This window comes from Lathamus discolor, chromosome 2, assembly GCF_037157495.1.
Source record: "Lathamus discolor isolate bLatDis1 chromosome 2, bLatDis1.hap1, whole genome shotgun sequence".
NCBI classification, from domain to species: domain Eukaryota; kingdom Metazoa; phylum Chordata; class Aves; order Psittaciformes; family Psittacidae; genus Lathamus; species Lathamus discolor.
In genome coordinates, this window is record NC_088885.1 from 2,842,850 (window position 1) to 2,861,505 (window position 18,656).

At 44.4% G+C, this 18,656-nt stretch overlaps 1 protein-coding gene across 1 annotated transcript in view; it reads left to right on the forward strand.

The window, feature by feature from the left end:
- Positions 1–3,420: 3,420 nt before the first annotated feature.
- Positions 3,421–18,656, forward strand: part of ZNRF2 (zinc and ring finger 2) — a 58,986-nt gene continuing 43,750 nt past the window's right edge. The window contains exon 1 of the mRNA XM_065665449.1: positions 3,421–4,333. Coding sequence (XP_065521521.1) covers positions 3,859–4,333 — 475 coding nt within the window. The 5' untranslated portion in view covers positions 3,421–3,858. The remainder of the gene's footprint in view (positions 4,334–18,656) is intronic.

Sequence of the window (18,656 nt, forward strand, 5' to 3'; positions counted from 1 at the left end):
GCTGCGGTTCTGCACAGGGATGGGCTCCGCCTTGGTTGGTGGCAGGTCTGCCTCAGAGCCAGCTGACACCACCAGCACCGGAGCCTTGTCAGTGTCTCCTGTGAGAAGCTTCTAGAAGCTTCCTTGTAGCAGCCCCTGAAGCAGGGGGCAGGAGGGCCGATGGAGGGTGATCTGTTTGCCTATCTGTTGACCAAAATTCAGAGCCCCTGCTCCATTTATCAGCACTGCTTTTCCAGAACGTGTGATACTATGGATTTACAGCTAATCTCTATGCTTAGGGCACGCCTGCCACCTGGTATTGCAAGGAAACTGGTCAAGAAACAAGTTCATTATTTCCCCTTGCTGATGGACAAGGTAGTGTAACCAGAACTGGAGGTATTGCAGCTTGTGGCAAGGAGCAGTGAGTATTGGCCAGTCTAAGCCATTATTTTTCCACTATCCTGGACAAAGATCAAGAAGGTTAATTTGTGCTTATTTAAGTCTGAATAAGATTCCCTAGATGTGCTTTTACAGGAGTAATAACAGCATTCATCCATATAGGCCTACAGGAGTGATTTTTTTATAGAACTACCTGCTTTCCACTACATCCTTGAGATCTGTGGAAATGTGGTCAGGTTTTCTCTCTGCACCATTTCCTCTTGTCACTGGTTATTTTCTCTGCTGGGGAGGCAATTGAAATTGTTATGCAAATTACTTCTGGAGTGGATTAAGGAACAAAGGGGTGGAGGTTACAGGGCCAGGAACTTGCCTCTACAAGACTTAACAGCTGGTAGACAGTCACTTGTTAGAAGAAATGTTATCTTGAAAACCTAACTGTACTGTTGGCTATAGAAAGCAAATTTCCACAGGTCGAAAAGTTTCATTTGGACCATTTTTAGGAGGAACAGGGAAAGATGGAGGGAAGAATGCTTCCCAGAAGATGTGGGTGTTCTTTGAGTAACGTGTCCCATTTAGAGTCACACATGGTAATAAGAAAGCTGCAAATATGTGCCCTATATGCAAAACAAAAACTGAAGCCCTTTTTCCCGAAGAAACACTGCACTGGGAATAGCCACAATCTGAGAAGGGAAGGCAGGTTGTCCTGTTGTTGTGACCTCTGAAAAAATCAGTGTGGTGCTCTGTTAATGGTAATTTTCTGATTGTAGACTGAATAACTGTTTGGATGTCTTGAGGGCTTCCCCACCCCTGAGCTTTATCATTTAATCCTAAATGTAATAAAGGGTTATTCAGAGTCAAATATAATCTGTATTTAATACCTGCTCAACTCTTAGAACCAGTGTATAAAGAAATTACAGGAAGTACTGTGGCATTATTGTATAGCAATGTACTATGTTCAAAATGCTGTTTATTCTAGCAGCTGACAAGTTCCACCAGTGCTCCGTAGTGGAACTTTTAAAAACTCCATAAAACTGAGCATGCTGCCCTCCAAACCTGAGCCGATAGGGCTGAGCATGCCACAGGCATTCTGTGAGCAGCAGAAAGTATGAGTCATGTTTGCAACATCCTTTACCCATGCAGATTCCTGGAATCCTGCAAGATAGGAATTCCTATGTTAACTTTCCCTTCTGTAGGGAATAGGAATAGGATCTCTATTTTCTACATATTCACTCATTTTCTATACTATTAGTGTCTCGAGATTTGGCTGAAGCTGGGCAAGGGTTTCAAAAGCATCCGTGGTACAGCAGACAGCATATTCACACCAATTTTCTTTCTGTAGGAAACTGAACTAGAAAGTGCTAATGCTTGGTCTACCTTGGGGTACACACCACTTGTAGCAGGGACTGAAGCTTATAATTCACAAGTGGGGATGGCATAGCCTGGGACGGCAGATTATCAACCCCAGCTGTCTGCGCTGCACACAAAAGACCAAGCTGTTCATGAGACAGCTGTGGAATCACTGCCTCTTACTGAAACCATTTACAGCAGCAGCCTCTATATGGGGTTCAGATTCTTCACGGGGCATCTCAGCTCTCTGGAAAAGTGGTGTCAGAATGAAGAGTTAGGGCTTGTCACCTCCTCTGCCATACCCAGAACCTCTTCCTGCAACTTGAACTATGAGCTGCACTGATGCCAGAAACCAAGCACATGTAGTTGTAAAATGGAGATGGTGAAAGGAGGGGAAAGGGAGGCCTCTGTACCTCTTCACATATATGGATGAGTATCAAAGACGTCATACACATATATGTTACAGTTGTACATTACATATACATAATACATATAATGTAGATGCAATAAATGGCATGTACATGCAGTGTGTCTAGTACAAATGTTACGTAATACTTCATATATTACGGTTCTGATCTGTTTTATTGTATTGTAAAATAGATCAGGTACTATGTCATAGCGAAACAGGCATGCAGGTAGTTGGAATCCCTACCTAGATGGTATGATGAGGAGTCCCAAGATGGCGTATAGCACTGCTTCATGGTAGAGCAAACAACAACCCATACACAGAAGCAGTTTACCTCAGATGACCCATGGTAGGAATTGTGCTCCTATAAACTCATGCTCATATAAACTGAGCAACCTGGTCTAGTGGAAGGGGGTTGGAACTGGATGAACCCTTTAAGGTCCCTTCCAACCCAGACCATTCAGTGTTAGTCAATCCTTGGGAAAGCGTTCAGCAGTAATAATGGCAGAGAGACTAAGGTCTAAGGGATTCTCCCACATCAAACCTTAAGATGTAACGGGTTTTCATCCTTCTTGTCCAGCTTCTCCCCCACATACACCACGCGAACCGAGCCTCACAGCAAACCTCAAGAGCTAAAGCCGAGCTACACGATAAAGCTCACGGGGGGTGGTGCGAGCAGCCCTTACGCCGCGCCCAGCCAAGCCTAGGCTCGGGGAGCGGCGGGTTGGGCCCTTCGCCCTCAGCCGGAGCGTGGCGTGGCCCGCCCGAGGCGCAGTCCGGGCACCCGGGCGCTCTGCTGAAGCTGCAACAGCGAGGCAGGAGGGAGCGCGCCGCCTCGGCGGGCAGCGGCCCGCGCTCGGTCACCCGGCCCTGCCCGCTCTGCTCCTTCACCTGGCGGCACCCGGCTCTGAGCCCGGGCACCGCCAACGGCCGCCCTCGAAGGCCGCCGCGCTCGCCCGCATCACCGCCTAACGCCTGCCGCGCCGGGGAGACCCTCCGGCCCCCCGGGCTTCCTTCCTCGCAGGCAGCCGAGCCCCCACCCTCCGCCGCCGGCAGGTTCTCTCCTCGGCCCCGCGCTCCGGAACCCCCCCTCCGCTGGCGACCTCGGCCCGCACCTTGCGCGGGGAGCGCGGTGAGGCTCCGGGCCCGCGTCCCCGCCGCTCGACGGGGGGCGTGAAGGAGAGGCGGGGGCCAGTGCCGCCGTGACCGCTCCCCGTCCCGCCCGCTGGTGCCGCCCCCAGTATGGCGACACGGTAGAGGAGCGGCTGCGGGGAGGTGACCGCCCCCTCCCGCCTCCCTCGGCACAGGCACGACGCGCCGCGGGCGGGCGGGCGAGCGGCCTCGGCGGCGCTGCTGCCGCCGGTGCCCCCCACAGGGCTCAGCGGCGGCGGAGGATGGCGGTAGCGGTCACGGCGGCGGCGGCGGGGCCGAGCGGCCGCGCGGAGGGAGCCAGCACCGTCCCGAGCAGCTCATGGTGGCGCCCCAGACCCGCGAGCAGCGGCCGCGCCGGGGCCGCCAGCTGAGCCGGATCCCGGCGGGCGGCTCTCCCCTCTCGACACCGACCCACCAAGCGACCCGTTCCCCTTCCCCGGCCCACCCTCTCCCCCTTCCCCGGCGCGACCCCCGCCTCGGATCGCCCTCACCGGGGCCGGACTTCCACCACCCCCGGGCGCCGCGGGGAAGGCGGCGGCGAAGGGCACCGGGCAGCGCCGGGCGGCGGCAGGACCATGGGCGCGAAGCAGAGCAGCCCCACCGCCGCCAATGGCCGCACCCGCGCGTACTCGGGCGGGGATTTACCTTCCTCCAGCGGCGGCGGCGGCGCTAACGGGACCGGCGGGCGCTCGGCGGGCGCTGGCGGGCGGTACGCGCACCTGGCGGCGGCGCCTCATGCCGCTCCCGGCGGCGCGACAGCGGCGGCGGCAGGAGGAGCAGCGGCGGCGGCGGTGGCGGGGGGCGCCGCCGCGGGGTCGGCCCCCCGAAGCAGGTCCTTAGGGGGGGCCTCCGCCTCCGGGGCCCGGGCCGCGCAGTCCTCCTTCAACATCCCCCACAGCAGCGGCCCCTACGGCTCGCAGGACTCGGTCAGCAGCACCCCGGAGGAGGGCGGCCGGGAGCGGCCCGCGGGGGGCGGCAGCGGCTCCTCCGGCGGGCCCCGGCTGGTAATCGGTTCGCTGCCCGCTCACCTCTCGCCGCACCTGTTCGGAGGTAAGCGCCATCCCGGGAGGGGTTCGCTGCCCGCGGGGCTGGGGGTGGTGACGGTTGGGGGGGGCTCCTTCCTACCCAGTGGGACGGGTAATGAATCATCACTGTTGAGAGCGGCGGCTCTGCCAGTCTGGCTGGAGAGGGGGCACGGTTTGGAGATAGGGTTTTCAGGGCAGTGTCTCCTATTGTTTGTAACGAGAGCTGTGGAAGGCGGGGGGGGGCATTAAAAATGAAAGGAGCCCCGCGGTGGTGCGGTCGGGACGGCGAAGAGGAAGCAGAGCCTCTCCGGCCGGCGACTTTAGACTCCAATAGCTGTAATCAGTGCCTGTGTAAGTACTGTTGCCTACTACTTACATAATTACAATTTAATTGGATCATGTGTCTCCGCCGTTTATTCTAAAACCGGACCAAACCCCTCTTTAGGTACTGATGTAACGTGTGGCTGATGCTTGTTCCTCTTTGTAAGGTCTCAGGTTCTCGGTTTTTAAAGCTGTTTAAGAAAAGCAGAAGTTAAAGTAAGTTTCTTTGTCTCCCTCAGAAGAGATGAGTACAGCCGGATAGCTGTCCGTGCCCTTGAAGTACAGGTTCGCAATACCCGTGTAGGCTTAAGGATGTGCTCTTGAGGCAAGTGAAACACCTGAGGCAGCTAGACTGAATTAACCGAGAAGCTGAGGCCCTGTAAGAGGCGTAGTAAAAGTGGAGCAAATTGTCATAGTTTTTTATGTCTCGTGTGATACTGAGATGAATAGGGTTGGTGTACGACTTGTATTTTACCGCCTGAGTTCTTTACCTTGAAGTCGAAAATCTGCCTGTAAGTTACCAACTGCTTTCAAGGTGCTTTCATTCATTGTTCATTCATTGTTGTTCGTATAAACCAAACATTAAGGTGCAAGGTGACTTTTTAATGGATTTGTTCTCTTGATAATAGAGCCCGTCTAAATACTAACCAACTTCCCCAAAAGCTCTCTTTTAGGAAAAAGGAAGCGAATGTAAAACTCCTGTGTTTATGAATCTTGTAGCATGCTGGATATTCTTTTCTGTCATGCATCCTGTTCTCAGCCAAAGCAGAGCTCTCCAGTCTGGCAGTCACAGGGTGCGCAAGGTTTCTGTTCTCAGGGCCTGCCACCTGTGTGGTGTTGGTGCGTTGACCTAAAGACGGCATAGCTATTACTTCCTAGATCTAAACCTCAGCACAGTGGTTGAACATTAACAGAAAGCTCTCAGACCTTTTTATTATAAAGGAATATTTGCCCTTAAGAAAACGTAACTCTTCTCATAGTGCCAAGCTGCTCAGTAGGAGTGCTTTGTTGCAGGGTTGCTCATTATACCATTAAGGTAGTTTGTGGGGGAAGAAAGATGCATGCCTTTCTCCTAGTGATGAAAGGATGCCCTATCATGGGGTATTGTGCAGCTTGTGCTAAGCACAAGGGAATCATTAAAACATGTAGCCAATTGTTGCTCAAAGGTGAAACTTTTCTTCTTGTTTAAAGGTTGTCTTGCAACCTGCCTGGCTGCCAGGAGGGACTGGATTAAATGTAAATGCAGTGCTGGGGATCAATAACCTAGGAAACTGTTTATTCCGATGCAGGAAGCTTGCTTCAGAATAACTCTGAATTTGCTCATACTTTCTTATGGCATATAATAACCTACTGATTGCTGTACTAGACTGTATTTTGTCTTTTGCAAATCTCTGAAATTGGCATATTAAGAGGATAGAGGCTGGAATGATGGGAGGGTTCTGAGTGCAGGAAAAGCACTAGGAAGGGTACACTCCCTTCATCTACTGGCAGATAAGGAATACTGTATGTTAGGAATATGAGTAGTAAGTTTGAAAATGCACTAACCATATGTAGTCACGAGATGGTAACGAATCTACTTGCTTCTTCTGTTCTAAAAAGCTTAGTATTTCTTGTTGAGATGAATAGCTGTTTAATCATAATACTGCAACACCTGTGAAGAAGGCCTCACTTGAGACATTATTCTTTCTTTCAATTTAAATATCCTGTGTTGTCAATGATACATGTACTCCTCATCGCACTGAATGTAGGCACTTGTCTACATTTGTGTTTTCTTGATTCCTTGCAATAACTAGATGCTTGGAACAAGTAGCTCCACAGGAGATCATCCATTAGTAGCATCAGCATGGTGAAAAATAACTTGAAGCATTGTTTTTGTCCTGATGGCAACTTGCTCAGGCTTGTCTAGGTGTGGTATCTGGCATTTATCTTGCGTATCATAAACATGCTTGAAGTCCCCTCCCTTGTTTTGTAACTGGCAAATTAGCCGAATTGTTTCTTTTTATCTTGGAAACTACTGCAGTGAATTTTGGGGATTAGCATAACAATTTGATGAAAATTAAAATAAAAAAGACCAAGAAGAACATAAGCTGAACTGAATCTCCAACTATTTGTGCTTTTAGGCAAACTACTTGGCTTCATCAGTCAGTGACACATGGGTGTTGCATTTGTTAAATGACTGTAATTAATTTGCCATTAGTGAATTACGCTCTATTGTCACTTTTACAGAGCAGCTTTGAATGCCAAAGTAGTGTATAAATATTAATTCTCCAATGTAGCGTACTTATATCCATACTGTGCTTGTTAGTATGCCATTGGAACAAGAATATAAAATATATGTTAATGTATTGGAAATACCATGGTGAGCTATTTTCTATGTTCCTTTAACAGGAACACTGCTAACTTCCTGACTGTGAGGGTCTGATGTTCCTCAGGCTAGTGCACCTTTATGATCAACATATAACAGACTAAATTCTGCAGTGTAACCTTATGTCTTATCTCAGGGAAAGCTCAATTCACTGGATTATTAGAACCAAAAAGGAAGTGTTTAACTTGCTGCAAGCATGCCTGGAATAGGCTTGGAGCATTAAGCAGAGCAAGATCAAAATTCCCGAAGATCTTATGGCACTCCCAGATGCAGAGGCCAAACCTGCGCGTGACGTGATGCTCAGACGCGTTCTTGCAAGGCAGTGCTGAGTTCCAGCTTCCTTTAAGGCGATAACACTGTTATCAGGAATTTTTATGAGTAGCTTCCCTGTTCTGTTCCTCAGTGAATGGGACTTCCCCTCTCTCCCAGCCCCAAAATAAATATTCTTACCTTCTGTTAAGAACAGCATATAGAAGAGTTAGCTCTGAGATCCAGTTAGTTTTTCCATTGTATTGTTAGGCAATGAAGAGTCCTATATAGACTGTGAGCACTGCAGCAAATCTATGGCTGTAGTTACAATGCAGCTTGTTCTTCATGGGGTCATAGAATAGTTTGGGTTAGAAGGGACCTTCAAAGGTCATCTAGTCCAATCCCCCTGCAGTGAGCAGGGAGGGACATCTTCAACTAGATCAGGTTGCCCAGAACCACATCCAGGCTGGCCTTGAATGTCTCCAGGGATGGCACATCCACCACCTCTCTGGGCAACCTGTGCCAGGGTTTTATCACCCTCATTGTAAAGAGTTTCTTCCTTATGTCCAGCTTGAATCTCCCCTCTTTTAGTTTAAAACCATCACCCCTTGTCCTGTCACAGCAGGCCCTGCTAAAAAGTCCCCATCTTTCTTACAGGCCCCTTTCAAGTTCTGAAAGGCTACAATAAGGTCTCCCCAGAGCCTTCTCCAGGCTGAACAACCCCAGCTCTCTCAGGTGTTCCTCATAACAGAGATGCTGCATCCCTCTGATAATTTCTGTGGCCCTCCGCTGGACCCTCTCCAACAGGGAGATACTCAAGTCCATACTGAGGACTTTCTGTACTGAGGGCTGATACAATTACCCTTCTGCTGTTCAGATTTAAATCTTGTCTTGGAAATGTTGTTGTAAGAAAAGAATGAAGTCTTTAAGTATTTTTCTTTTTTGTCTTTAAAGGTCTGTTAGGGAAGGATATGTAAAAATTCAACTGAAGATAGCAGAAGTGTTACATGTTGTGTCTTTTAAATTTCCACGAGTTCTTCACGCGTGTTGATTGAGCAGGGACCATACAAGCATTATACAGAATCTCAGGTTGTGTTCTATACAGTCATATGCAATTTTATAAAGAGGTTTTTAAATATATAGTGTTCTCAGATATAACTGTTGACAACTCTCAGGCCTCTGTCAAGACTAGGAATAATGATTTGTAGATTAAGTTCTGTCTGTGCAACTTTATTAGGAGAAGGAAGTTTGTTAGGTTCTTCTCGAGTCAAATAAGGATAAGGCTTTTTTATGAAGTACTTTACAATGCAGGATTTATTGTCGGCTGCTGAATGTACATAACACAGTAAGGGTAGAACCTTATAGGTATATTCTAATAGCATCTGCTTGTAATACTAGCCAGTAGAAGTAATGAATGAATGCTTCATTCTATAGAGGGAAGTTCACAAAAGCCTCAGGTTGTAACTTTAAGTTCTTGTTGGATTGTGGGGAGCAGGTATCAGAAGAAGAATGACACGAAGTGTCAGAAATTAACTTTTCTAAACATATCTCAAGCTGCCTAGAAAGCTGCATCTTGTTTTGTTTTCCATTTGATCTGTTTGGTTTGAATATGTTCTTAAGGTTCTCCCTGTCTCTCTCACACCTTTTTTGGGGGGTATGACTATCTTTTGGTCACTTCCTTGCCCTTCTCTTACAGTAGCACACAAGTACTACTACTTTGAGCAATTGTGAAGCTCTTAAACGCCTCAAGACTTCAACGCTGCCCCTGTTTTGCCAGCCAAAGGTGTCATTCTGAGGTATTTGCCCCCTGACTTGGGATAAGTGTTGGGAAGCGTGCTTTGCAATGAGGCTGTTTGGCTGTCTTGTGTGCGTGAGCCATGTTAGAAGCAGTAAAACTTGCTACTGCAGTTTCAGCCTGGATGCCTTGGTACCACTTGATGTATCTTTTCCTCCTGGCAGTTGGACTCTTTCTTGTATTAGAGGAAGGCCAGCGAACCTTTGATACAATAAATATTTCTCTAAATTACTTCCTAACCATTTACAATGTGAGGAAAGAGTGTAAGGCTTTAGTCTAATAAAAACTATAAATTTTCCATATAAATTCTGCCGTTTTCTAAAGGAATGGTCCCTTTCCAGCAGGTGAGGATAACACTGCTATTGCTGTGCATTTTCAGATAGTTTCGCTGTTGCAATTCCTAGGTCTTACAAGGTGCAGAACAAGGAAAGCTAAGAGGCTCTCTCTGGTGTTTTGATTTGTTTCTGTTTGCTTGGCTGCACCAGTGAAACACAATCATATCCATGTTTGTCCACTTTGGAAAAAGGAGAGCAGTAACAATGAGAGGCTGGCTGAAGTCTGCTGATTGTAGAAAAAGGTTAAAATGGAGACCAGTCTGAAAGCTGGTAGAAATATAGACATGTCTGCATGCATACACCTAACTTCACAGTAACTATAGACTGGGGGGGAGACAGATGCGTGCCTCTTTTTCTCTTCAGTTATATCAGTGAATTGATTCCCAAGTGAAAGAGGAGTTACTTTTGCTAACTCTGAAGATACGTATTCCCATTCCATTAACCAAAATACAGACTGAAAAATTCACTGTGCTAGGAAAGCAGTCCAAGGACAAATCTATTGATAAGGAGTCTCTGAAGAGCTGTTCTGACAGATGGGTTTGAGGAATCCAATCCCTTTTCAGGGTCTCGCTGTTCCTGCATTTAATGGGCTCTTCTATTCTTGCTGCATACGTACAGTGGGCAGCATAGGGTTCCCTACTGGCAGCAGATGTAAGGAGGGATATCCCCTAAGGAGGGGATAGGAAAAAACAGCAAAGAGTCCACTGTCCATCCACTCCAGCTCACTCAGGAGAGTGCTCTTAGTCTCAGCTGTGAAGTGTTTGGACAAAAAAGCTAAAAGAACTATTTGGATCTTCAGTAGAGCTTGTGAAGCCCCTGGAGCTGTGTTTCATTTCCTTCAGTTGGAGATAGGTCTCCGTGGTGATGAGAGGCTTGGTGCACTGGAATAAGGACTGAGGTGAGTTATAGAGGATCTCTGAAGGGCTTTTTTTTCCTTTTCCTCCTGCATTAAGAGAAACCAAATAATAAAAATGGCAGCACTGCATTTAGGGGAGAAAAGTAAATCGTTAATGGCCTAAAGGAAAGGAAACAGCCTAATTGTAATGGCATATATAAATATTTCTTTTGGCTATCAAGAAGTGATAATACCTGATTGAGCCTTTGCACTGCCAGTTCAAACAAAGGCCTTTCTCTAATGCCTACTGAATACCTATCCAACCCTGATACCCTGACAGTGTTTCTCCCCTCATGTTCTCTCTCATAATTGCAGACTAGTCTCCACCAACCTCCCAAGTAATTTCTTTGTCTTATAAAGAAAACCTTTTGTCACTGCTAGAAATTCAAAGCTATTTTTAAAACACGCTGCCTACCCATCTGTTTGGGTACGTTCTCCTCTCCTGTTCTTGCCAGCTGCTCATGGAAAACTTCATCATGTAAAATGTTCTTGATTTGCTGTCGTAGCCTTGCTTGACACTTTTCAGTTTTGAATAATGCTATGAAAATTTCTGGGTAGGTTTTCCCTGCTATTTGCAGATGCATGAACCCAATTTGTATTATTTTCGGGATTTTTCTGCAGTGTCTGTACTGCTCATTAATAGTTTAATTAGTTTCAGGAGAGACATACGGTCATTTCTACAGATTGCGTTCATTTACTGAGGTAATGGAACATGTTCTTGCAGATGTTCAGCCTATGAAAAGGAATAGGGAAAAAACCTTTGAGTGCTCCGAGTGCTGTATTTTGGACTATCTGTAAAGACATGTATCTCATCAGTCATAAGAAAACAACTTGTATAAAACCCACAATTACCCGAATAAAACCAGAAGAGCACTTCTTAAGTACCCAGGAAGTTGTTTTTGCTGTCTACTTTTTGGTTAGGCATTTCCTAAACAAGTGCCTGTGTTCGCAAAGCCACCTTTCCTTTGTATACATGATCATTATAACTTTCATGATTCCTTCATGTGCATCCAGAGCTCTGTTGTTCATTAGGCTTCTAATTTCTGATGCTTGCAAAAAGGGGAGTGTAAGACATAGAAAGAATGAGGCTGGTTCTCACTTTGACTCCGGACATGCTTCTGTTTTCTGCATGGAAATTGCATACCATTGACCAGAGAGATCAGGAAGCATGCAGGAAAATCTTGTAGGGCTCAGGATGTCTGCCTGCCTGCCTGCCAAGCAGAAAGCTAAATCTTGTGTGGGATTTGACTGTGTTACTTTTAGTCATCTTTAGGAGCTGACCTACCTGTGTGTTTCCTTCTTCCTCGTCTGCCCTGTCTAAAAATCAGACCACCACAGCCTGCGGATAGTCCCCAAAGGGTGGGTGTGCTGCATACCGTTGTGGATATTTTTAGTAGATTCTGTTTGCTGACTGACTTAGTGAGCTATAAATACAGAGTTCTCATCTGGCATGCACTTTGCATGTCTTCTAGCGACTTATAATGAATTCACCTAAGAGTAGTGGCAAGAAAAAATGAGCTGTTATAATTTATTTGGCTCTCCATATGAAGTGTCATTTATATAAAGCAATTATTTATCAATATTTCAACTGTAAATGGCTTTTAAAACTAGTGGTGTTCCAAAACACTTCCTAATAGGGCTACCATAATTAGTCCCTATGTCAGATTGATTTATACTGTAATTTCATTATGGTTTTAAAAACTGGAGGTGGAGTTTTTAGATATGAGAGGTTAGTTGAGCATCTGGAGTAATATAAATACTAGTAAATTACATTATGTCGATACTAGCACTTTGTCTGAACATACATAAAGGCTGTTTGGGTATTCTGGGGGGAAAAAATGAAACTTTAGTTATGATTCTCCTGGAATTCTTTTCACAAAGTATAGTGTATATGAATTTGCTTGAGTTGAAATGGAGTTACCATGGCATTTACCATGGTTTATTGTTTTAAGTTGCCAGAACTCAATGCATAAGGGAGAGGGACCTTTTCTTTAATGTCTTATTAAAATACAGATGTACCTGTCTTGGGTTATTGAATTTGACACAAAGCTGAAGGATGGGTTCTTGCTGAGCTGCGTTGAGCACAACCTAAAAGCAGTTCTTCTGTACTGCTATAATAAAACCTATCACAGTGTACTCTAACAGTTGTGGCCTTCATGAAAGCAATTTAAAGCTGGTTCAGTGTTCCATATGCAGCAAAAGAAAGGTCTCCTTCGAAGTGCTTTCTGCAGATTGACCACACAGACGGCATTTTGAGAATCTTAATAAATTTCTCTTACAGTGAAATCTGGAGCAATCTGGTGATAGCATTTCAGAAAACTTACAAAATAAACCATCTCCTTACCAAGAAGCCTAGGTAGTTCCCTGAAAATTGTGTTGCTTTTGAATCCTGACTTCCTGCAGCTATCAGGAGTGATAAGAGTGATACTTCTTAGGAACTGAAGAACATCAATCCTCTCTGATTCTTGAGCACGAATACGGATTGAAGTTCCAGTATCAGGAAGAAATCTTGCCTGTTTTGCAAAAATGTTGTGACCCTACCAAGTAGAGCGGAGCATCATCAGTTGAGCACATTTCAGAGAGATAATGGTGGATGATTAGAATAAAAAGAACAGTGACAATAGTAAAATGGTCATTTAACTGCTTTCACTGTGAGGCAGGCCCCTTTCTTCACACTGTCTTTGCTGCATCAGTAAGGATGACTGGAGTAGCCTAGAGCAAGGAGGACTGAAGTAGCTTAAGATGCCAGACTTGAGGATTTGCTGTCTATTTTCTTGGGCATTTAGCTATCCTTTGGGAAGAATGAGCTTAAAATCACACATCTGCATTCTGAATATTGGAAGGCATATTATGCTTGTGCAGTGAGTGACTCACAGCTCCTATAGTCTCTCAAACTGGATAAGCATGATTCATCTTCAGAGGTGATTTTGATGAAGTGTCCTGAAAGGTAGTATTACTGAGTTTGGGTGCGAAGTGCCCAAATACGGGGTTAGCTAGAGCTTTTTAAGTTTTCAGTGTTGTGATTTTGCAGCCATAATGGCCAGGTAGGTTTGGTTTGAGTGTCTTGGTTTGTTCCCCCCCTTTATCCATGGGTATGGTGGGTATGGTTGTTAGAGGTAGTCAGATCAATGTGGATAGATACTTGTTTACTGGGAGTAGTTCTAAATATATGATGAATAGATTCTTTGAGTTTAAAATAGAACAAAAAAGGCCCAACATTTTGTTAAGGCTATTAACAAATTGCAACTCCAAAATAATAAAATATAACTGTAAAACTACTTCCATATTTTTGAAGTGCTGTGTAAAGAAATCAGATAACCTGCTCCACACGTGCAGTAAAGCCCATAAGGCTGTTGCTGGCTGAAGAGAAATGATCTTCTAGAACAGCATGAAATGAATGAAAACAGCATGAAATTCACATACGTAAAAGGGCTGCATGCTATCAAAGAAACGCCCTTTAAATATCTAATTCAGCTGTCCTAACATTAGGATAATAGATGACTAACATTTGGATACTAAATGACAAGTGTACAGGCATTGCCTCACTTCTGAAGGACTGAATTCTGTTACTCTTCAGTTAGCTTTAATTGTATGTTTGCTAAAGCTCAGCCTTGGATTAGTTTGTATCCAAATGTCTCATATCCATGAAGTTGTGTGGTTTGTAAGTGATAACATTTTCAAAGACGGATAATACTGGGTGGCTTCGTAACCATGGATGTGAAAAACCAAAAGTGTTTAAAATGCTTTTGAAGTAAAATACAATACTGAAATAGCTTTCGGTTTGGAGGAAATACAGATTCCATTGCCAGCATAATAAGCCCTGTGCTAAAATAAACTTTGGATTTCACACACTTGATAAGACCAAGATCCAGTGACAGCATAAAACTAGGGAGTGGAGGAAATGTTCCTTGGACTAGTTCTGCTGCAAACAAAGAAATAAGAAGGCTAATGCAAATGGTGTGCTTTATGTTGTGCAAGCATAGGGAATGACATATTCAGCCCAGGTTGTTCTCCTTTGTTTCTCTGCTGTGCCTCTCCAGTTGTAAAGACAACAGCTGTGTTCAGCTGATGAAGTCAAAAGGAAATGATGAACACCTGGGTTGGGGCAGTCCAAGCACAACCACAGGCTGGGTTGACAAAAAGCTCACCATTAGCTGTCAGTGTGTGCTTGCAGCCCAGAAACCACTCATGTCCTGGGCTGCATCACCAGCAGGCTGAGGGAGGGGATTCTCTGCCCCTGCTTTGACCTCATGAGTCCCCATCTGAAGTGTTGTGTCCAGCTCTGGGGCCCCCAGCATAAGAGGGATGTGGACCTGCTTGAGTGAGTCCAGAGGAGGCCACGAAGATGCTGCGAGGGCTGGAGCAGCTCTGCTCTGGAGCCAGGCTGAGAGAGCTGGGCTGGGGCAGCCTGGAGAAGAGAAGGCTCCTGAAGGGGAGACCTGAGAGCAGCTCCAGTGCCTGAAGGGAGCCTACAGGAAATCTGGAAAGGGACTTTTTACAAGGCCGTGTAGTGACAGGTCAAGGGAAATGGCTTTAAACTGAAAGAGGGATGTAAGGAAGAAATCCTTCACTGTGAGGGTGCTGAGGCACTGGAACAGGTTGGCCAGGGAGGCTGTGGATGCCCCATCCTTGGCAGTGCTCAAAACCAGGTTGGACAGGGCTTTGAGCAACCTGGTCTAGTCGAAGGTGTCTCTGCTTATGGTAGGAGGCTGGAACTGAATGATCTTGGAAAGCCCTTCCGACCCAAACCATTCTGTGATTTGGAGCTGGAAGGCAGGAGTTCCTTCTAGTGCACTGGGTGGGTATATATGACTTCCTTCTACAGATGTGCAGGTACACCGACCTTATAAATGTAATGGATGATTTTACATTTTGCTTTAAAACTTTATTCAGAAGAAATGCTCTGAGGTCATGGAGTGGCTACCAAAAGCATTCTGGTTTATAAATTCTGGCCAGTCTTGATTCTCTTTTAGGGATTGGCTAGCTGTAATCTTTAATCAAGGTATTGTTGACCACTGGCTAAATATTTGACCTTTTACATTTTACTTACTAAGAGCAAAAACTTTCCAGGAGCTCTGCTGTAGCCTTTGCTTTTAGTAGTGCTAGAAAAGTCAGCAGGAATTAGTTTCTGTAAGTTCTTTCAGCTCTTGGAAAATAATATACTCTGAACAGTCTATCTGTAAAATAGTTGCCTATGTGTGGCTGTTGCATGATAATAATAGTGGATCAATAGTAGTGACCTCAATTTTTGCTGAATTTTAATTTAATGATGAAAATACTGGCATGCCGATTTTGTATGTTGTCCTGGTATTTTAGTGATGAAAAACATGTACTTAGCAGCAAAGCCAGAAGTAGCCGAAAGCATCCAAAAATGAAGTGGATCCCTGTTGAAGTGTACTGGAGAAGTGGTTCTTGTGTTTTGCTGCCCACAGTTGTTCCTTCCATCTCTGCCATTCCACCGTTTGCTAGTTAACTAATGAAAATGGCAGGTGTAGTGTGGTAGTGAAGGAGGGTGTAGCATCCTTTTTCCATCATGGATTTGGACTGTTTCTGGGCTGTATAACAGTTGCCTCCCATGACAGCCTATTCTGAATGGTGAAACTTCGGTAGCTGTAGCATGCAAGCATTCTTTGAAGTACATTTAAAACCAAATGATTGTATTCAACATGTGGCTGGCCTGACACTATGCACAAAGATGCAGAGTTAAAATGAGTGAAAAATCAGCCCCCCAGGAAATGTCAACTTGAAAGGAAATCCTTGGAAAGGATGCCAGATTTGTAAGGCAGAGAGAGGAGGGGGGAAAAGACTGTAGGGAATGGCGGCGTTGTTACGTTACTCTTGGAGGGAATCGGGATTCATGGATATGTGTGCTAATACAGGGGTTTTCCAAGCTTTTAAACTGTGATTCTGTGACACACTAAAGCTGTGTTTGCATAGATTATTGGGAGCCTCTCCTTTTTTTCTTCTGCCCTCTTGCTGTTTTCAGTGGGTATGAGTTACCTTGCTCACAACACCAGTATTAGTAACTGAAGTGCTATTGGAAACAAAAATATCTATAGGAATACTGATTCACCTGGCTCTTAAAAATACTCCTTTTTTTGTGTCTTTTTTGGGGGATGTTTTTCTTTTCTTCCTAGGAGGACATAATTTGGGGTATTACATTTAATTTGGATTTTAGCTTAGTTATCCTAGTTTTATCTGGCAATAGTTATATCTGTGCTCTTAATGGAGGAGTAACACTGAGGAGAAACACTGTGAAATAGATAATTAGCTCTAGACAAAGAGAATAGGGGCCATTTTGGTTAAATTCTTTATCTTAGTCTGTTTTTAGGTATTTCTTTGTCTCCACTTTTTCTAACTGACATTTCCCCAAACTTGAAAATTGTGATGTAATTTTTCCTTTTCGTTAGCAGTGTTTTGAAGTGCACACAAGTGAAAACTGATTTAGTTTGCTTCCTCAATGATCTGACTCTTAAATGTGCTGTACATATAGCATTAAAGCGTGGAACTTTAATGTTAATATTCTGATCCTGTCAGTTTTCTGTTTATGCCTTACAGATTTGTAAATTTACAAAATTACACACTTGCCATTCAATTTCAGATGTGAAATTTCGTATAGAAATAGGAAAGGAAGAAAAGCTTCACATCAGTACCTTGTTTTTCTTGCATTTATTTCCTCTACTGTAGTTTCTCTCTAACATATTGTGCTCCTTCAGGCAGTGATGATAAATGTAGGTATGTTATTATTAAACGTAGGTAGAACCTTTTTAAGCTACTGGTACAGCTGCAACACTATGAGGATAGCTTTACTCAAATCAGTGAGCCCCATGTGCAGAAATTTGGTATACTCACAGATCTGCTTTGAAAAGCATAATCGTGTTTGTCAGGAACTGTCTTATATTACTGACAAGGATTCCTTCCTCTGCTGAAGGAAAGGAGCTCTTTCTGTAATCTCAGTACTCATATCTTTAACTGTTAGATTTATAGCCCTCTGCAGGAACTCTTAAACTGCAGGCTAATTTTGATGGTGCTTTCCTAACCCTGGAAGGAATGGTATGACAGTTGAACTGTGTAATTGAGGATTAGGAATATCACCACAATTACTTGTTCTTAGAGGGGTAAGTATAGAGAAGAGATGCTTTGTCAGCTATTACAGTCAGTTATTGTTGTATGCAATACTTAAACATTGCGTTTTCCTTTCTCACACGATACGTTGGAAAACAACTGTTTATTTATCTGTTTATTCTTTCTTAATGGAAATACATCCATTTCCTTGGGTATTTTACATCAACAACTAATTTTAGTATTGGAAAACTTCCTAATAAGCAAATTACTGTTTCACAACTGATTCCCAATTTTGAATGCAGAAATTTGCAATGGATTCAAAAGGACTTGTTTTTCTTTTTAAATTGTACTTGGCTCTATAGCTATTATGTACAATTTCAGCAATGTATGTAGCTTGAAATGTAACTGAAAGGGCATTTATTGCACTCTTAATGGTTTAGCATCTCTCAGGTTTTATATCCACTTACTTTCAATCAGGCTTGTAGAGAGCTCTAATTTACTAGATGAGTATGGCAATAAAGGACCAGGGTGGCAATAAAGGACCAGTATGGCAATAAAGGACCAGGGTGGTACCAAAGCAGACAATATTTAACAATAAAGTAACTGACTTAGAAAACATACGGTTCTGTTTCTGCTGAGCCAGATTCAGGAGGATAGATTGGTAACAGAATTCCTTAAAAACAGACTCACGTTTGTTTGGTATTACTGTTTGTGTTAGATAATAATCTGGAAGCTGCTTCTTCCTGTATGAACAAGAAGGCCAGCTGCAATTGTCATTAAAACTCAAAGCATTTGATTGGGTTGTGAAAAACCTTTCCATAACACAGATAGAAGTACAATTGTGACTGTGCATGCAAATTGGCATTAGTGCTGTATAAATAGAGAGGGATTTCAGTTAGATGCTGTTTTGCTGTTTTGATTCTGGGGTTTTTTTTGTTGGTCTTTTTTGTTTGCTTGCACAAACTGAAATTAGTATCTTTGGTCTTTGAGCTATGAATCTGCCCGAAGACCAAGAGTAAAAACTATTAAAAGGGCTTGAATCTGGCCTGGCTGCAGAAGACAGACTTAATGTATTAATATATCTATTTGTGTCGTTGCTGTGATTTTTGCCTAACTGCACTTAATAACAGGATTAACAGAAGACTAATAATCAAGGATAAGTTGTTCAGGGTTTAATGCACACTCTTTAGAAGCCAAAAAGAGGAGAATCCCAAGCCCCAGGCAAGACCCTGCCAGGGCAGGGACCTGTTCAGCACCCGCACCCTGGACAGCTCAAGTGAAGCCTCTTCCAGGCTGCTGCTGCTGCCAGGTGCCTCTGGGATG